This window comes from Geotrypetes seraphini, chromosome 15 (assembly GCF_902459505.1).
Source record: "Geotrypetes seraphini chromosome 15, aGeoSer1.1, whole genome shotgun sequence".
Lineage (NCBI taxonomy): Eukaryota > Metazoa > Chordata > Amphibia > Gymnophiona > Dermophiidae > Geotrypetes > Geotrypetes seraphini.
This window is the reverse complement of record NC_047098.1, coordinates 14,498,190-14,514,274: the sequence shown is the minus strand read 5'-3', so window position 1 is coordinate 14,514,274 and position 16,085 is coordinate 14,498,190. Positions and strand designations below refer to the sequence as shown.

General features: G+C 44.1%; 1 protein-coding gene across 4 annotated transcripts in view; it reads left to right on the top strand.

Moving 5' to 3' along the window:
* AJAP1 (adherens junctions associated protein 1) overlaps positions 1-16,085 on the top strand; it is a 308,480-nt gene that overhangs the window by 205,436 nt on the left and 86,959 nt on the right. For all 4 annotated transcript variants that reach the window (XM_033921259.1, XM_033921258.1, XM_033921257.1 and 1 more), the window contains exon 2: positions 12,764-13,569. In XM_033921259.1, the coding sequence (XP_033777150.1) occupies positions 12,825-13,569 (745 nt within the window). In that variant the 5' untranslated portion in view covers positions 12,764-12,824. The remainder of the gene's footprint in view (positions 1-12,763; positions 13,570-16,085) is intronic.

Below are 16,085 nucleotides of genomic sequence, written 5' to 3'. Positions count from 1 at the left end.
TCGGCTCTTTTATTACCGACCATGGCAGTATTCGCTACGATGCTCAAAGGAATTCTATAAGCATTGGAGCTAATATTGCCGCAGCTGGCAATAAAAAAGCATAACGCGGTTTTGTAACAGGGGACGGGGCGGGGGGGAGGGGTAACAAGAGTCAATTTCAATTGTCTTTTTTTATGGAAACCAATGGATGACTGGCGCCGGTTCCTTCTCTGTGGATTTTGATAAAGCACGCATGACGAATGGCTTCTGCTTATTCTGACAAAATGGAAAATAGTTGACGATGAACTCGTAGATTTGCCACACGAAGTGGACATGCTGTTGGCAGAGAACTTCATTTCCAGCGAAGAACCTGATGACTTGCCAGGCCAAGAATAGAGTGTGGATTTACAAGAAAGAAGATTAGCAAAGATTTATTACAAATCCACAGCATTCCCCAGTGAAACTAGCATAGCGTTTGGGCTCCTGATGCAGGCGTTAGGGGCCAAAACACGAATCGTTTTGAGTCTTTTTAATACCATCCATTAGTTTCCGTAATAAAGACAATTGAACTTGACTCTTGCCATCCACTTTGTTTGTCTCCATTGCTGTTGTCTTATTTTGGACATTGTCTGCGGTGGATTTTGTTATGTTTTTGTGTCTGCACAAGAAATTAGTAACACATTTACAGAACATACTGTCAGCATGATCAAATATGGTTCAATCAATGATCTGAAACGGTTCATAGACATAATCGCGGAAGACAAAGGCGCGTGCCGATAACTGAGCACAAGACGGAGGTGCACGCCGAAGAAAATTACTGTTTTTAGGGTCTCCGACGGGAGGTTTTGTTGGGGAGCCCCCCCCACTTTACTTAATGCAGATAGCAGCGGTGTTGTGGGGGGTTTGGGGGTTGTAACCCCCCACATTTTACTGGAAACTTAACTTTTTCCCGAGAAATAGGGAAAAAGTGAAGTTTTCAGTAAAATGTGGGGGGTTACAACCCCCCAAACCCCCCCAACGCCCCCACAATGCAACGCGATCTGTATTAAGTAAAGTGGGGGGGGTTCCCCCCTATGCCCCCCCCGTCAGAGCCCCTAAAAACAGTAATTTTCTTCAGTGCGCGCCTCCGCGCTGCGCTCAATTGTCTGCACGTGCCTTTGTCCCGGCGCGCTTTTGACCTGACACCATCTGAAACAACGTCAATACATAGAGTTTTGTTTCTGCAAATTGTTATGTAATGAAACAAGATAACAATCTATTCAGCTACGGCAGGGGTAGGGAACTCCAGTCCTTGAGAGCCATATTCCAGTTCCCTACCCCTGAGCTACAGTAATAAAATAATGTTCAGAATTTAGGAAGTTGGTTAATTGGACTGATAACTTTTCAGGGCCCTCCCTCCTTAGTATTTGTATAAAAGACAAACATCTTTTTCTTTAACAAAAAATATTTTTCTTAGATTTCTTAAATTGCTGCAGAATGTGGTGAAAGCAGTTAGCTTAGCAGGGTTTGAAAATGGTTTGGATAATTTCCTAAAACAGAAGTCCATAAGACATTGCGAGTTCTCAGCGTAACCAAAAAGAGAATGACATGGATATGGTTCAATCAATGATCTGAAACAATGTCAAAACACTTACCGGAATAAGATAATACTCTTTTTAGCTACAGTGGTAAAATAATGCTCAGAATTTAGGAAGTTGGTTAATTGGACTGATAACTTTTCAGGACCCTCCCTCCTTAGTATTTGTATAAAAGACAAACATCTTTTTCTTTAATAAAAAATAACAAAAAATATTTTTCTTAGATTGCTGCAGAATGTGGTGAAAGCAGTTAGCTTAGCCGGGTTTAAAAATGGTTTGGATAATTTCCTAAAACAGAAGTCCATAAGACATTGCGAGTTCTCAGCCTAACCAAAAAGAGAATGACATGGGCATGGTTCAATCAATGATCTGAAACAATGTCAAAACACTTACCGGAATAAGATAATACTCTTTTTAGCTACAGTGGTAAAATAATGCTCAGAATGTAGGAAGTTGGTTGGTTGGTTGGTTGAGAACTTTTCAGCACCCCTTCATATTACGATGGGGAAAGCAGCTTAAAATCTGTTTTGCTCCATGGGATCTTGCCAGGTACTTGTGACCTGGGTTGGCCACTTTTGGAAACAGGATACTGGTCGAGATGGACCGTCGGCCTGTCCCAGTATGGCAGCTCTTACATTATGTTATTATGTTCATTTTTTTTTTTTTTTAAATAAATAAATAATTATGTTCTTAACCTATTTCGGAACCTTCAAGAAGCTCCAAATCGAACCTAGTCTGATCATGCGCTGGGAAAAACACCACTGAATGATAACAGGACTTTATCAAAAAAAAGTGAAATCTCTCGCAAACTAATTAAAGTGGTGAAATGTGTACAGAAACTCGCCTCCAGCTGTCACGCTTGGAACAGCTTTAGACAAGCGAGAGGGGGGGGGGGAAGTGTCACTTTCACAATGCTGGCAATAAAACCTCCGTTCATTTCCAAACTTCAGAAATGAAAATTGTGACCAGGAAAAAACAACATCCCCGGCATCAATTGGGATGAAATCATGCAGTAGTTATTTTGTGAATTTCTAAGAATGAGAAGATGTCATAGATTCTTAGGAACAGTGTCACCTTGAAGGGGGAAACGTAAATAAATCTCTGCTGGCAATAAGGGGACGCGCGGCTGAGGGCTCAGCATTTAGATGGCAAAACCCAATCATTTGAACTGCACAAAGAGAAAGAGCAATGAAGGAATCGCAACGGAGCATCTCGTGTATCTCAGAAAGGCAGCCAATTTAGCAAATAAATCAGCGTGCTTTGACATCACCCACTCTAATAAGGAGAATGAACATTACCCAATTCTCTGACCCCTCACAGCTTGGTGTCATGCTGGTTTAGGAAAGAAGGCTATGAATCCTGTTACCAGCATGTTGTTCAGAAGGATTCTTTTGAAAGCAGAATTTTTTTTTATTAGGAGAGTTTCCGATTTGGAGTTTTGACTGGCAAACAGGGAAGTTACCAGTGTGGGCTACTGAAGCCCGTGGTGGGGGAGGGAGGGCGGTCTGCCCTGGGCGCTGTCTTGGTGATTACCAGATGTCCGGATTTTGAGGACATGCTCGGAGGTCCGGACGGCTTTTCAAATCTCGGCACTTTATCCGGGTTTTGAAAAGTTGCGTCGGGCAGGGAGGAAGTCCGTCCGTGCTCGGACGCTACTTCATGATGTCACACGCATGCACGCGTGTGCGTGATGTAATCACATAGCGTCCGCGAATGCGCTGACTTCCCGTCAAAGCAGGAAGCGGGGGCGGGGTTATGGTGAGATTAGGGCGGGCCTGGTGGCGCGACTAGGGGGTCCGGATTTTCTGAAATGAAAATCTAGCAACCCTACCCATCCTTTCTGCCCCCCTCCCTGCCCCCCTGCCGTGCTCCTTCCCTTCCCTAGCACCTCTTTAATTTTCCTGGTGCAAGTATCACAAACTTGCTGAAAGCCGTCCGGACCCCCCGACATGTCCTCAAAAGGAGGACACGTCTTGAAATCCGGACATCTAGTAACCCTATAAGGGGGAAGCATAGGAGGGGTGGAGGAGGGAGGCGGAAGAAGTGGGCAAAATTTAAAAGAGGTTGATAGAATATTTCACAGCCAGGAGCAGGGTCAGGTCTTACAAGCAGCATAAATCCCAGCTGCATTCTTGTGCTGAGATAAGCCATCCCCCTCTAGCTATTATTTCTGTATCGAGAATACATATTCTCACACTCATTGGCTTCCTCGGCTACCCTCGGGCGTAAATTTTTCTTCTTTTTTGCAAACTGTCAGGTTTGACAGACTCAAGTCCTCTATTTCATCGTTTGATCTGCACTCTCTTTCAACTGTTGGGAGAAACACAACCCTTTCAAACTGTCCCAACGAGGGATCCACGGTTGGGATATTTCATTAGAAAAGGAAACAAAAAAAAAAAAACCCTCCAGCATATTATCTTTGTTTCTGTCTAGTTTTAAATGTGTGGTTTTCCGGAGCGCTTTTAAATTCACTCCAACAGTCATGCGTCCACCTGTCTTGGCCTTTAAAATGGAAACTGCAATAAGAAATTAAAGTCCTCTTTCATCAAGCTGTGGTGGAGCGTTTTAGCACTGGCTGGTAAGATAAATACTCCGACGCTCATAGGAATTGAATATACATAGCCAGCCTTACAAATGGAGCATAGCAAGGTGATCGTGAATGTTACGTTGCAAATTTTGTCAAATTAGCTGTTTATAGACTAAATTGAAAACCAAATTCAGTAAAAGTTCTAGTAACAAAAAAGAAAAAAACCAATAAGAATTATTTATTTATTGGAAATTCCTTGGTGCTGACAACCAATTCATTTTATCTACAAAGGAGTGCAAGGTGACAGTACACGTGGGTGGTTGTGTGTTGTTGGTGGTTACTTTATCAGTCCTTTAAGGATGCCTTATTCTCTCTGTCTCTCTGATTGTAGCTTTGTTGACCTGAACAATATTAATTATAATAAATGTGTTTCCTGAAACCACTTGTTTGTCTTGGTTGTCTGATTTGTACAGGTTGTAGGCTGCATGGATAAAGGACTGTCTCCTTGTGTATCACAACAATGCTGCAAAGAGTGACATGAAAATGCAGTACTCTCCCAATATTCATGGGGGTTCCATTCCAGGAACTCCTGCGAATATCGAAAAACCGCGAATACGGTTTTTAGCGGGGGAGACAGGAGAGGGCAGCCGGAGAGGCAGGAGAGGGCAGCTGGAGCGTCGGCGAGTGAAGGAAATCACTCAAGGTATGCTCCGACCGCCTCTTCCTGTACTAAAGTCGGGCTAAACCAATCAGGAGCTGCTTTGACACGCAGCTCCTGATTGGCGTAGCCCGACTTTAGTACAGGAAGAGGCGGTCGGAGAATACCGCGAATGAGTTAAACTGCGAACCACAAACCGCTGTACACTGTAACACTGTAATAAGAAAAAATACCAAAACTTAGTAGTAATATAATGCCTTCACAAGAACAAGAGAATTAGACTGTGCCATTCTGCAATATGGGGTACTTTTCCTCCACCTTAAAGTTGTCGATGGTATCTTTTTATACAAACAAAAATTGTACAAAATACATTTGAATGTGAAATACATAGCACCTTTACATTAAGAAATGCATTGGTTGACATCTTTTATACTCCAAGGTTGTGCCATCCTGTGATATTTGGAACCCACAGAATAATGTAAAAGATGATATTCCTTATAGAAATCTTGAGCAGAATCATTTGGCTTCCAAGATTTAGATGTTTAGATAAGAGATCTTCCCTCACAGGATCAGAACAGTCAACTGTAACAGAAAGAGGATGGAGGAAGGAGGAAGGGGAAAACACAGAACTCCATAGAAACGATAATGTGACATCTCTAATTTGCCCACTACACTACCTGCTCAGTTCTACAGTATCTCCAACTAAATACAATGTGTTGCTCTTTGAAGAAAATTTAGGTAATTTACAACTAAGACTATGGGTAAAGACCAAGTCAAGGAGCAATGAATGGGAACACATAGGATTCCTACGGTAGAAGAAAGAGATGGTAATGAAATATGGGGGTTATAGAAGCATAGAAACATGATGGCAGATAAAGGCCAAATGGTCATAGAAACATAGAAAGTTGACGGCAGAAAAGGGCTACAGCCCATCAAGTCTGCCCACTCCACTGTCCCACCCCATTAAGTCAGAGTGCTGCTCGTCCCACGTGGATGTCCCATTTATTCTTAAAGTCGAGCACGCTAGTGGCCTTGATCACCTGCACCGGTAGTTTGTTCCAGTGATCCACCACCCTTTCTGTAAAGAAATACTTCCTGGTGTCACCACCAAATCTCCCTCCTCTGAGTTTGAGCGGGTGCCCTCTTGTGACTGAAGGTCCCTTAGGAAAGAATATGTCGTTTTCCACCTTGACACGACCTGTGACGTACTTAAATGTCTCAATCATGTCACCCCTCTCCCTGCGCTCCTTCAGAGAGTAGAGCTGCAACTTGCCCAGTCTTTCTTCGTATGAGAGACCCTTGAGTCCGGAGACCATCCTAGTGGCCATTCGCTGGACCGACTCAGCTCGAAGTATATCTTTACGGTAATGTGGCCTCCAGAATTGCACACAGTACTCCAGATGAGGTCTCACCATGGTTCTGTACAGTGGCATTATGACTTCAGGTTTACGGCTGACGAAGCTTCTATTGATACATCCCATTATCTCTTTTTCTCTCTGAGAGATCCCACGTGTCTATTCCAGGCCCTCTTGAATTCAGACACAGTCTGTTTCCATCACCTTTTCCAGGAGAATAGAGTATAAGTACAGTGGAGTTCACAGAATGGAGCTACGTTATAACTCCATTGGTTCTACATGATAACATTTGGTTAACCAACATGGAGTAGCAATTACTACCCTAACAGACAGTTGGATTTAGGGGAAGGGGAGGATGGGTGTCACATTCCATATTGGAATCTATAAGGTGTTCTACTCACAGTGGACAAAGCACTATTGCACGGACTAGATGGGCTATTTTGGTCTTCTCGTACTATGTTAGAATAAGCCTATATATTTTAGTGACTGGGAGGGAATTATTGAATAATTTAAGTGACTCTGAGGATTATTACAGAGCTTGTTTAATGGTTATATTTTGGTCCTATAAGAAATCAAATCAAAGCTGATAACAAACAGGCTCATAATAAAAAAACACAGATTTCCCAAAAGCATCCGAAATCAGCACTTGGACGACTTAATCGCCAGGACATCCAAGTGTCGATAATCAAAACCATCTTTCTGCACATCTAGCGAGAGGTGTTCCAGCCTCTGTACGTTCAGAGCATGATATGGGCGTGGTGGAGGAGTGTTATGGGCGGGCTTTGGGCGATCACAAGGGCGGGTTAGGCATAGACGTCTTCCAGCAATAATCAAACATTTTGCAAGACATCCTGGACGGAACTTATATGTTTGGAATTATACCTATTTTAGAAGGGTCTAAGTGCCACAAAAGTGCCCTGACCAGATGACCACTCCATACACCAAGGTAAGAAATCCCCACAGTCCCCCAGTGCTCACTGACCCCCTTCCACCACACAAAAATGAGAACAAAAAGGTACATACTTGTCTCTAAAACATCAGTATCTGGTATGGGGAAGCCTAGTAGAGTTGCATACAGGTGTCTTAAGTAGCCTGGTGGGTGGACTAATGAGTCATAGAGAGAAGGACCCAGGCCCATAAGCCACTCTAACCACTACATTTATGGTAGAATGTGTGAGCCCACCCCAAATCCACCAAAACTGCCATATAGTTGCCACCAGAAACAAAAAATGCTGTGGAGATGGTGATGTTCAAGATGCAGGCTTTATTAAAAATACAATTTAATAATCCACATAAAATATATCTAGGACCCAAAATATGGAGCTATGGACCCAGCACGGTCCGTGTTTCGACAATGATGTCTTCCTCAGAGGTCCCTAAAGATCCAGATATAAAAGCTTGTGGATTAATAACTAAAAACAAACTGAATTGTGATTCTGCACTACAAGTGCTATTGGGGTGGTACAAAGGAGGGTATAGTAGGTTTTTTGGGGGGTGATTGGGGGGCTCGTCCTAAATTATAAGGAGGTTATGGTGAGATATTCAGCTGGCACCCTTTAAGTGAAGTTCACAGCAGTTCCCTCTAAGGTGTCCCATTGCTCTGTCGGGATGTCTGTGTTGGGCTAGTCTATTACTATGCTGGCCCCACCCACGTCCAAACGGTCAGAATTAGGACATTTTCAACCTGGATGCTTTTATGATTAAAAATGGGGCATAAAGTTAGATGTTTTGATTCCCTAGAAGTCCCAGTGGCCAAGACGTCTAAGTAGACAATGTTAAAAAAAAAAAAAATTATTCCTCCTTTAACAAAACCATAGCACAGTTTTTTAACCCTGGTGGCAGTAACGGCTCCGATACTCATAGAATTCTGCCTTGGCCTGTGCTAAAAACTGTGCTATTGTTTTGTAAAATGGGGGCGTGGAGGGTATATTTGGACGTTCCGTCGTCTGTCTTTCGAAAATGGCCATTTTTGCACCTCCAACTATGGACGTTGGACTGGAAATGTCCAAGTTGGACTTAAACGTTGTTGTCTTCTCAGAGAAGGTTAAAAAGAACTTGCCAATTTTGTCTTCCTAGTTGATATTCTTCCACTTTGGGCACATTTACATGAATATCCAAACCTTTTCCTAAGACAGATCTTCATCTCAGCCTAAAAATGTCCCAATATCCCAATAAGTTTGTTGGTCATTATTAGCTTCCATCCCACTACCCTCTGGCTCCTCTCTGCAGCTTGAGTTCTCGAGCAAGGTCTTGGGCGTCATCATTGATTCCACATTGTCCTTCAATGACCACCTCCAATCCTTGGTAAAAAAAATGCTTTTTCAGCCTTCACATGCTGAGGAAAGTTAGATCCTGCTTCCCTCAAAAACATTTTACCCTCCTTGTCCAATCCATCATCCTCTCCAGATTGGACTATTGCAACTCTATCTACTTAAGCCTAACTAAGAAAAAACCTCCACAGACTCCAACGGATTCAGAATGCCGCGGCCAAGCTCATCTTCGCTAAAAGTAAATTTGACCATGTCTCCCCGCTCCTGGCCAAGCTCCACCGGCTTCCGATAATCGCCAGGGTCCACTATAAATGCGCCTGTTTAGCTTTCAAAATCCTATATGGTATCCTCCCTCCCTTTATCCCTCTTTCTTGGAATTCCTCAAACCCTAATACCACCAGATCCTCCCAGAAATTAAAACTATCCTTCCCCTCGCTAAAAGGCATTTCCCACACAGGGAAGCTAGGGACCTCCCTCCACTTCAAAATCACTGAGCTCTGGAACAACCTTACCTCCCCTCTTCGGAACTTGAGCTCTCTCCAAGTTTTCCGCAAACATCTGAAAACCTGGCTTTTCTCAAAAAATGTAAGTCTCCCTCCAACTTAGGAATCAAGGAAACTCTTATATCTTGGCATCCCAAGTCCTCTAAGTTTTCTTCACACTTCTACCTCTAACCCTCTGTTGTAGTTCCTTCCTATTTCTCCTACTGTAAACCGCGTCGAGCTCTACGAATGTGGAGATGATGCGGTATACAAACCTAAGGATTAGATTAGATTAGCCATCATTTATTGCACAGGTGTCAAACTCAAAGCCCGTGGGGCAAATCCGGCCCGCCTGATCATTTTATGCGGCCCGCGATCCGATGCCCCCCAGTGTTACCTTGTGGCCAGCTCTCTCCTCCTCCTCACAGCCGTAGTATGCACGGAGCCACATGCAGCGGCTCCTCGCGCGTCCCACACCTCATCCAGAAGCATTCCCTCTGACGTTGCGACGTCAGAGAGAAGGCCTCCGGTTCAGGTGCACCGGTTCAGATAACACCGGTGGGCATTGGACCGCGGGCCGCATAAAACGGCCAGGTTGGAGCCGGCCAGAAGGTTAGACAGCCGCCGGAGGGAGGCACAGCATGGAGGGAGGGAGACAACAAAGGTAGGGGGAATGATTTTATTTTCAAATTAGTGTTTGAATTGCGTCAATTTTGAGCATTTTAATCTGCTGTCTATCTTTTGCACAGCTCAGGAAGAAATGCATTTGTTTCTTTTTCTCTGGCGGTTGTACTGCATGCAGAATCTTGAATCTTAGGGTGTTTTTTTAAATAGTACTTTTAGTTTTTGGTCCCATATTTGCATAGGGGTTATCTGTGTTCTGGTAGGAATGAATGTTGAGAAGCATACAGCGTGTTTTGTGTAGATTAATTTTGTGGTTAACCATTACCATTATGTTTTAATAAGATTATATTGTAAGTGTATATATGAAAAATGAATGGAACAAAATGGTGTTATAATTTGTATTATTATGGGGGTGGGGTCTGGCCCATGACATACCTTGTGTTTTGGATTTTGGCCCCTTAATGTGATTGAGTTTGACACCCCTGATTTATTGCATAGTAAAGGCATGCAATATAGAGATGACGATAGAAAGTAAATACATTTATCTTACAGAACAATTTGCCTTATTTGCATTCAGGATTCCTTAATACAGAACAGAATGCTTCACCATTCCTATGCAATTTTAGCTCCCACTCACTTCAAGAGAACTTTGCTTTCCTAACTGGTATGCTCGAAAATTTTTTTAGATATTTCACTGCTTCTAAGGAGCTCTATTTAGCAACTGTGTATGGGTTTGCACAATGCGGTCTATGAAACAAGGAAGTTGCTATGGTAACTACTTATAATTGGTGAACTGCATGCTAGTGTGAAAGAGGACAAAATAATGAATTTGGTTTCTCAAACTGTTCTCTGTATTTGGGATGACAAATAGCCTTCTAATGCCGGCGATTACAATTTGTTTTATTAGCCCCTGCCTGACAGTTAAAGGTGACGTCACAGGCTGATGATCACCAGAGAAGACATTTGGTCAAGGCTGCTTCACTTTCAGCAGATGTCAAATGGCATAAATAATGGACCAATGAATGAAGAGTATATCTGGGTCCTTCCTGGTGGGTGGGTGACCTCACACTGCTAAATAAAACTTCTTCTAGGGCATACCTGAATCCATCTTCCCTCAAATGTATTTACGCACCTTCACTTCAGTACAGCCACACTCAGTGTCTCCTATCTTGGAGGTTCAGTACAGCTAGACTCAGTGTCTCCTTTCTTGGAGGTTCAGTACAGCTAGACTCAGTGTCTCCTATCTTGGAGGTTCAGTCCCCTATCTTGGAGGTTAAGTACAGCTAGACTCAGTGTCTCCTATCTTGGAGGTTCAGTACAGCTAGACTCAGTGTCTCCTTTCTTGGAGGTTCAGTCCCCTATCTTGGAGGTTCAGTACAGCTAGACTCAGTGTCTCCTTTCTTGGAGGTTCAGTACAGCTAGACTCAGTGTCTCCTATCTTGGAGGTTCAGTCCCCTATCTTGGAGGTTAAGTACAGCTAGACTCAGTGTCTCCTATCTTGGAGGTTCAGTACAGCTAGACTCAGTGTCTCCTTTCTTGGAGGTTCAGTCCCCTATCTTGGAGGTTCAGTACAGCTAGACTCAGTGTCTCCTTTCTTGGAGGTTCAGTAAAGCCACACTCAGTGTCCCCTGATGAAGGCATATCCTTATGCCGAAACTCGGATCCTTGTTGGGACTTAACGCTTTGAAAGAATAAATCTACATTTGTTGATTCTAAGGACATCTCTCTTTTCTTTTGTTGTTGTTTGACTACTATAGTAAGGCGAGACTTTCTCTGTTTTCTTGTCTCTCTGCAGTTAGACATTAAAGCACTTATGTACTCTTATAGATTAGCACTCGACTGCCATTTAACCTCATTTGGGTGCTTAACTTCCATATCAGTACTAAAGTATAAGTGGCTGCCACCTAACCTGTGGCACGCTATATAGAATTAGAGGGCAAGCAGTTTAAATTAGGACAGAGTTCATCATCTGATATTTTACGTCACCATTATTGTCTTTATAGAATTTCAAGGGAATGATATAGTAGAACATAAGAATTGCCGCTGCTGGGTCATACCAGTGGTCCATCATGCCCAGCAGTCCGCTCACGCGGTGGCCCTCTGGTCAAAGACCAGCGCCCTAACTGAGACTAGCCCTACCTGCGTACGTTCCGGTTCAGCAGGAACTTGTCTAACTTTGTCTTGAAACCTTGGAGGGTGTTTTCCCCTACGATAGATTCCGGAAGAGCGTTCCACTTTTCCACCACTTTCTGGGTGAAGAAGAACTTCCTTATGTTCGTACGGAATCTATCCCCTTTCAATTTTAGAGAGTTCCCTCTCGTTCTCCCCACCTTGGAGAGGGTGATCAACCTGTCCTTATCTACTAAGTCTATTCCCTTCAATACCTTGAATGATTCAATCATGTCCCCTCTCAATCTCCTCTGTTCGAGGGAGAAAAGGCCCAGTTTCTCTAATCTTTATATACGTCTATATCTAGACGGTTTCCATGTAAAACACACATAACACAAAATCAACATTACAAAAAGTTGAGTCTTTATGACATTTATGTTTATTGAAAGCTAATGATGGGGGGGGGGTAGAGGGGTGTCAATTCAGAGTGGTTTTACATGAGCTTCTGTAAAGGTGTTACAATACAGAGCTTAAGAGTAACTCTGGCGATAATTAGACTCACTCCTTCCGAAGGTTACTCTCACGTATAAAATGATTTGTTTGCCATCGTTTTTAGAATAGAGCCAAAGACAGCTGTTGCCATGTGCTTATGGTGATGCTCTACAGAAGAGGTCAAAATGTGATGCCAGATCCATGGGTGCTGTGCTTGCTGGAACATCTGGCAACTCTGTGATCTGCTGCTGTGTCTCCTCTTTAACCTCCAAGGCCTGGAACAATTGAAAGGAGAGGGAAGGCTACCGATGTGAGGTTGGGAAGGCAGATCAGCCCCAATTATCTCAAGTCAGGATGATTCGAGCAGAGCTGTCACCTGGGTCGCTAGATATTAGCCGCACAAACAATTTGGCCTGTCGCCTTTAATTTTACAGAATGTGTGCGCACTTGATATATGCAATTTTTTAAACATTTTTTTTGGGGGGGATGTTTGGAAGTTTAACAATCATGCTATATTTTCAGGAGAATTAAATAAAGTTGTGTTACATGTTTTCTGTTCACAGCTAATGTGTATGGCTTTCCTTCATCAAATTAATATAAATTGCCAAGTGTTTTTTTTGGTGTTTTTTTTTTTTAAAAAGGTCACTAAAGAAGTAAGCATTTAAAAAAACTGTATTTCTTTTTCCCCAGTTCGCTCTCTGTCTGCAGGACAGGCCATCCGTTAGGAAGCCATGCGTGGATTCTAATAGCCATGTTCCAAGTAGCCATGGATTTTACAACTTGTGATTCTGTATCCCAAGGCCAAGGGTTCAAACACTTGCAAAGACCTTTACGGCAAAGATCTTCCTACAGCCCCTTGTGGAGTCTTAGAAATGGACAGCATTTGAGAGTTGTAAGTCCTTTCTGGAACCTGGCTCCTTATTCTGAAAAGCGTCATCACAGGAACAAAGAAACACATTATTTAAAAAGGCACCACAAAGCCAGAGACCAGCCTGGAGGCTTTCTTTACAAAACTATGCTGTCGAAGCATTCTTCCACTGCCAAATCAAAGCCTTCCGTCATACTTGGGACCAAAAGTAGAAGTAGTGGGATAACCTATTTCAAAAGACAAAAACGGCAGCTCCCGAGGAGTGCCTGGGACGCCGCCAAATACCAGAAATCCGTTTTGGATCGGCAAAGTCAACCGACGACTGTGTCCGAGTTTATCATCTGGGGTCCCACGGGGGAAGAAGAGTTAGTCGAATCCAGCACCTCTCCTGGGAATCACGAAGTCACCAAAACGTTCACCCACAAAGCCAGAGCAACGACGGCATCAACCATCAGCACGAGCACCACGAGCACCGTTTCCACAACTGCACAGGCAAAAGGATTCACCACGTCACAGATTCCAGGGATTAATACAAATAAAGCCATCCGAGGCAGGATTAGCACAACAGAACCATACACAGGCCAAAACAACAATGGAAAAGCTGCCAGACCACCAGGAGACACTTCAGGTATTTAAATACATATAAATATATTATTGCAGTGGAGAGGTTCACATGCAGAATTAGGGGTTCACGAATGAATTCTAGCCGATATTTCTTTACTGGATTAATTCAGATTTCAGTGATACTTCCCTGTGTCTTTATGTTAAACTAGTATTTAAGCCCGTTACATTAACAGGTGCTAGAATAGATGTGTAGACTTTTAGCACAATGGTCGCTGAGGCGTTTCTTTCTTTCTTACTTTATGTTTTTTATCTCTCTCCCTGCCCCCCTTTCTTTCTGTCTCTGTCCCCCTGTGTGTCTTTGTCTCTTTCCTGGCCCCCTGTCTTACTGTCTCTCTCCCTGGCTGTCTGTCAGTCTTTCTTTGTTTCTGTATCTTCTCCCTTTGCGAGTGTGGGGCAGTTGTAGGCGCGCAAGCGCACTCCTTCTGGCCACGGACATACGGAACACGCAGGTAGGAGTGCGCATGTGCCGCTTAGGGTTTTATTATGTAATCATTAAGCCCGTTACATTAACGGGTGCTAGAATATATGTCTGTCTGTCTCCCTCCCGCTGACTCTCTCTCTCTCCCTAGCCCCCTTTCTCTGTCTGTCTTTCTGTCCCTCTCCCTGCCCCTGTGTCTTTCTTTCTTTCTGTCTCCCTTCCTCCCACTGTCTGTCTGTCATTTTTCCCCATTTCCCTGTGCAGCAGCATTTCCATCCCACTTCCCTATGCAGCATTTCCATCCTACTTCCCTCCTTTCCCCCCTTCCCTTTCCTATCCCTCCCTTCCCCTCCAAGTCCCTGTATAGCAATAGCAGCATTTTCCCCCACTCCCCTTTCCCTTCTCTTACCACGATCTGCTCTTCTCTTACCTGCTCCGTTCGGCCCCTCCCCCTTCTTTTACTGCCGTTGTTCTGCTGATCTGGCCTGCTCCTGACCCTCCCACCGCCGACAAACCTCCGGGCTCCAGCCGCGTAGGCAACACTTTAAACATGCTGCTTCGCAGCCTTCTACTGCCGATTTCCTCTCCCACGTCTGTCTCCGATGATGTCGTCAGAGACGCGGCAGAGGAAATCAGCAGTAGAAGGGCGCGAAGCAGCGTGTTTAAAGTGCTGCCTACGCCGCTGGAGCCGGGAGGTTTGTGGAGGGTCAACGGGCTGAGCGGGGCTGCTCTCCACCACTCGGTTGCTGCCACTGCTTCACCAAGTCCGCGAGTATGTTGTAGTCGCGCATGCGCACTTCTTCAGGCCACGGACATACGGAACACGCAAGTGGAAGTGCGCATGCGCGGCTTAGGGTTTTATATTATAAGATATCAAATTCAATTTCACAGGCTTTATATAATTAGGGCCCCTTTTACGAAGGCGCGTCAGTGGTTTTATCACGCGTGACTTTTCAGCACGCACTAACCCCTGCGCTAGCTGAAAAACTACCGCCTGCTCAAGAAGAGGTGGTAGCGGCTAGCGCAGCCGGCAGTTTAGCGCACGCTATTACGCGCATTAAACCGCTAATTGCCTTCGTAAAAAGAGCCTTTACATTTGTTTAAAACCAGATTAAAAAAAAAAAAATACTTAGGGCTCCTTTTACTAAAGTGCGCTAGCATTTTTAGCGCACACAACGAAACTACCGCACGCTACACTGCACGGTACACTTCTAGAATAACGCCAGCTCAATGCTGGCGTTAAGGTCTAGCGCACGCGCGCTCTTCCGCACGTTAAGGCCCTAACGCACCTTAGTAAAAGGAGCCCTTAGGCTTCAAAATTAATCATTAATGTGAAGACTGCGCTCAGATCTGCTAAACCCCAGCGTACAAGTAAAACCTAAGCAGGGGCCGCTGGTCCGGGACCATCATGGCCTATGTCATTATAATTACCGCCACCAGATGAGAAGTTGTTACTTATCTGTAGACGCGGCTGCTTGTATTCTCTTTACGTGGTGAGCCGCTGTTGTAGATAAGCGTAACCAGTGTGATTGCCCAATGCGCTGCTGTGCACACCCGAAGGTGGCCAAAACCCGGTCCCCTTACCCGGATTAATGCAATGCATTTCTGACCAGGTTTTGGAAGCCATTCTTTCATTCTTTAGATTCTGTGGGTAAGATATTTTTGTCCTTTTCTATTTGGTGCAATTTTACTAAGGTGCGCTAACCAAATTATCGCACGCTAAACGCTAACGTGTCCATAGACTAACATGCATGCGTTAGCATTAGCACACCTTGGTAAAAGAGGGCCTTACCCCCTCTTTTACAAAAGTGCGCTAAGCTTTTTAGCGTGCGCTAAAACGCTAACACGCGAATGTTATCCTCTGGATGCGTTAGCGGTTAGCGCACGTGTTGATTTAGCGTGCGCTAAATCCGCGCTAAAATGCTTAGTGCGCCTTTGTAAAAGAGGGCCTTAGTCTATGGCAGAGTATACTGTAAACACAATGCAAGTCACTTTAGGTTATTCGAGAAAAATTTGGAGTAGAACTTGAAGACCAGAAAAGACCAGAAAGCAGTTTCTAAAGTTGATTTATTATCACTGAAATTAAATGACTGGGTCTGTCA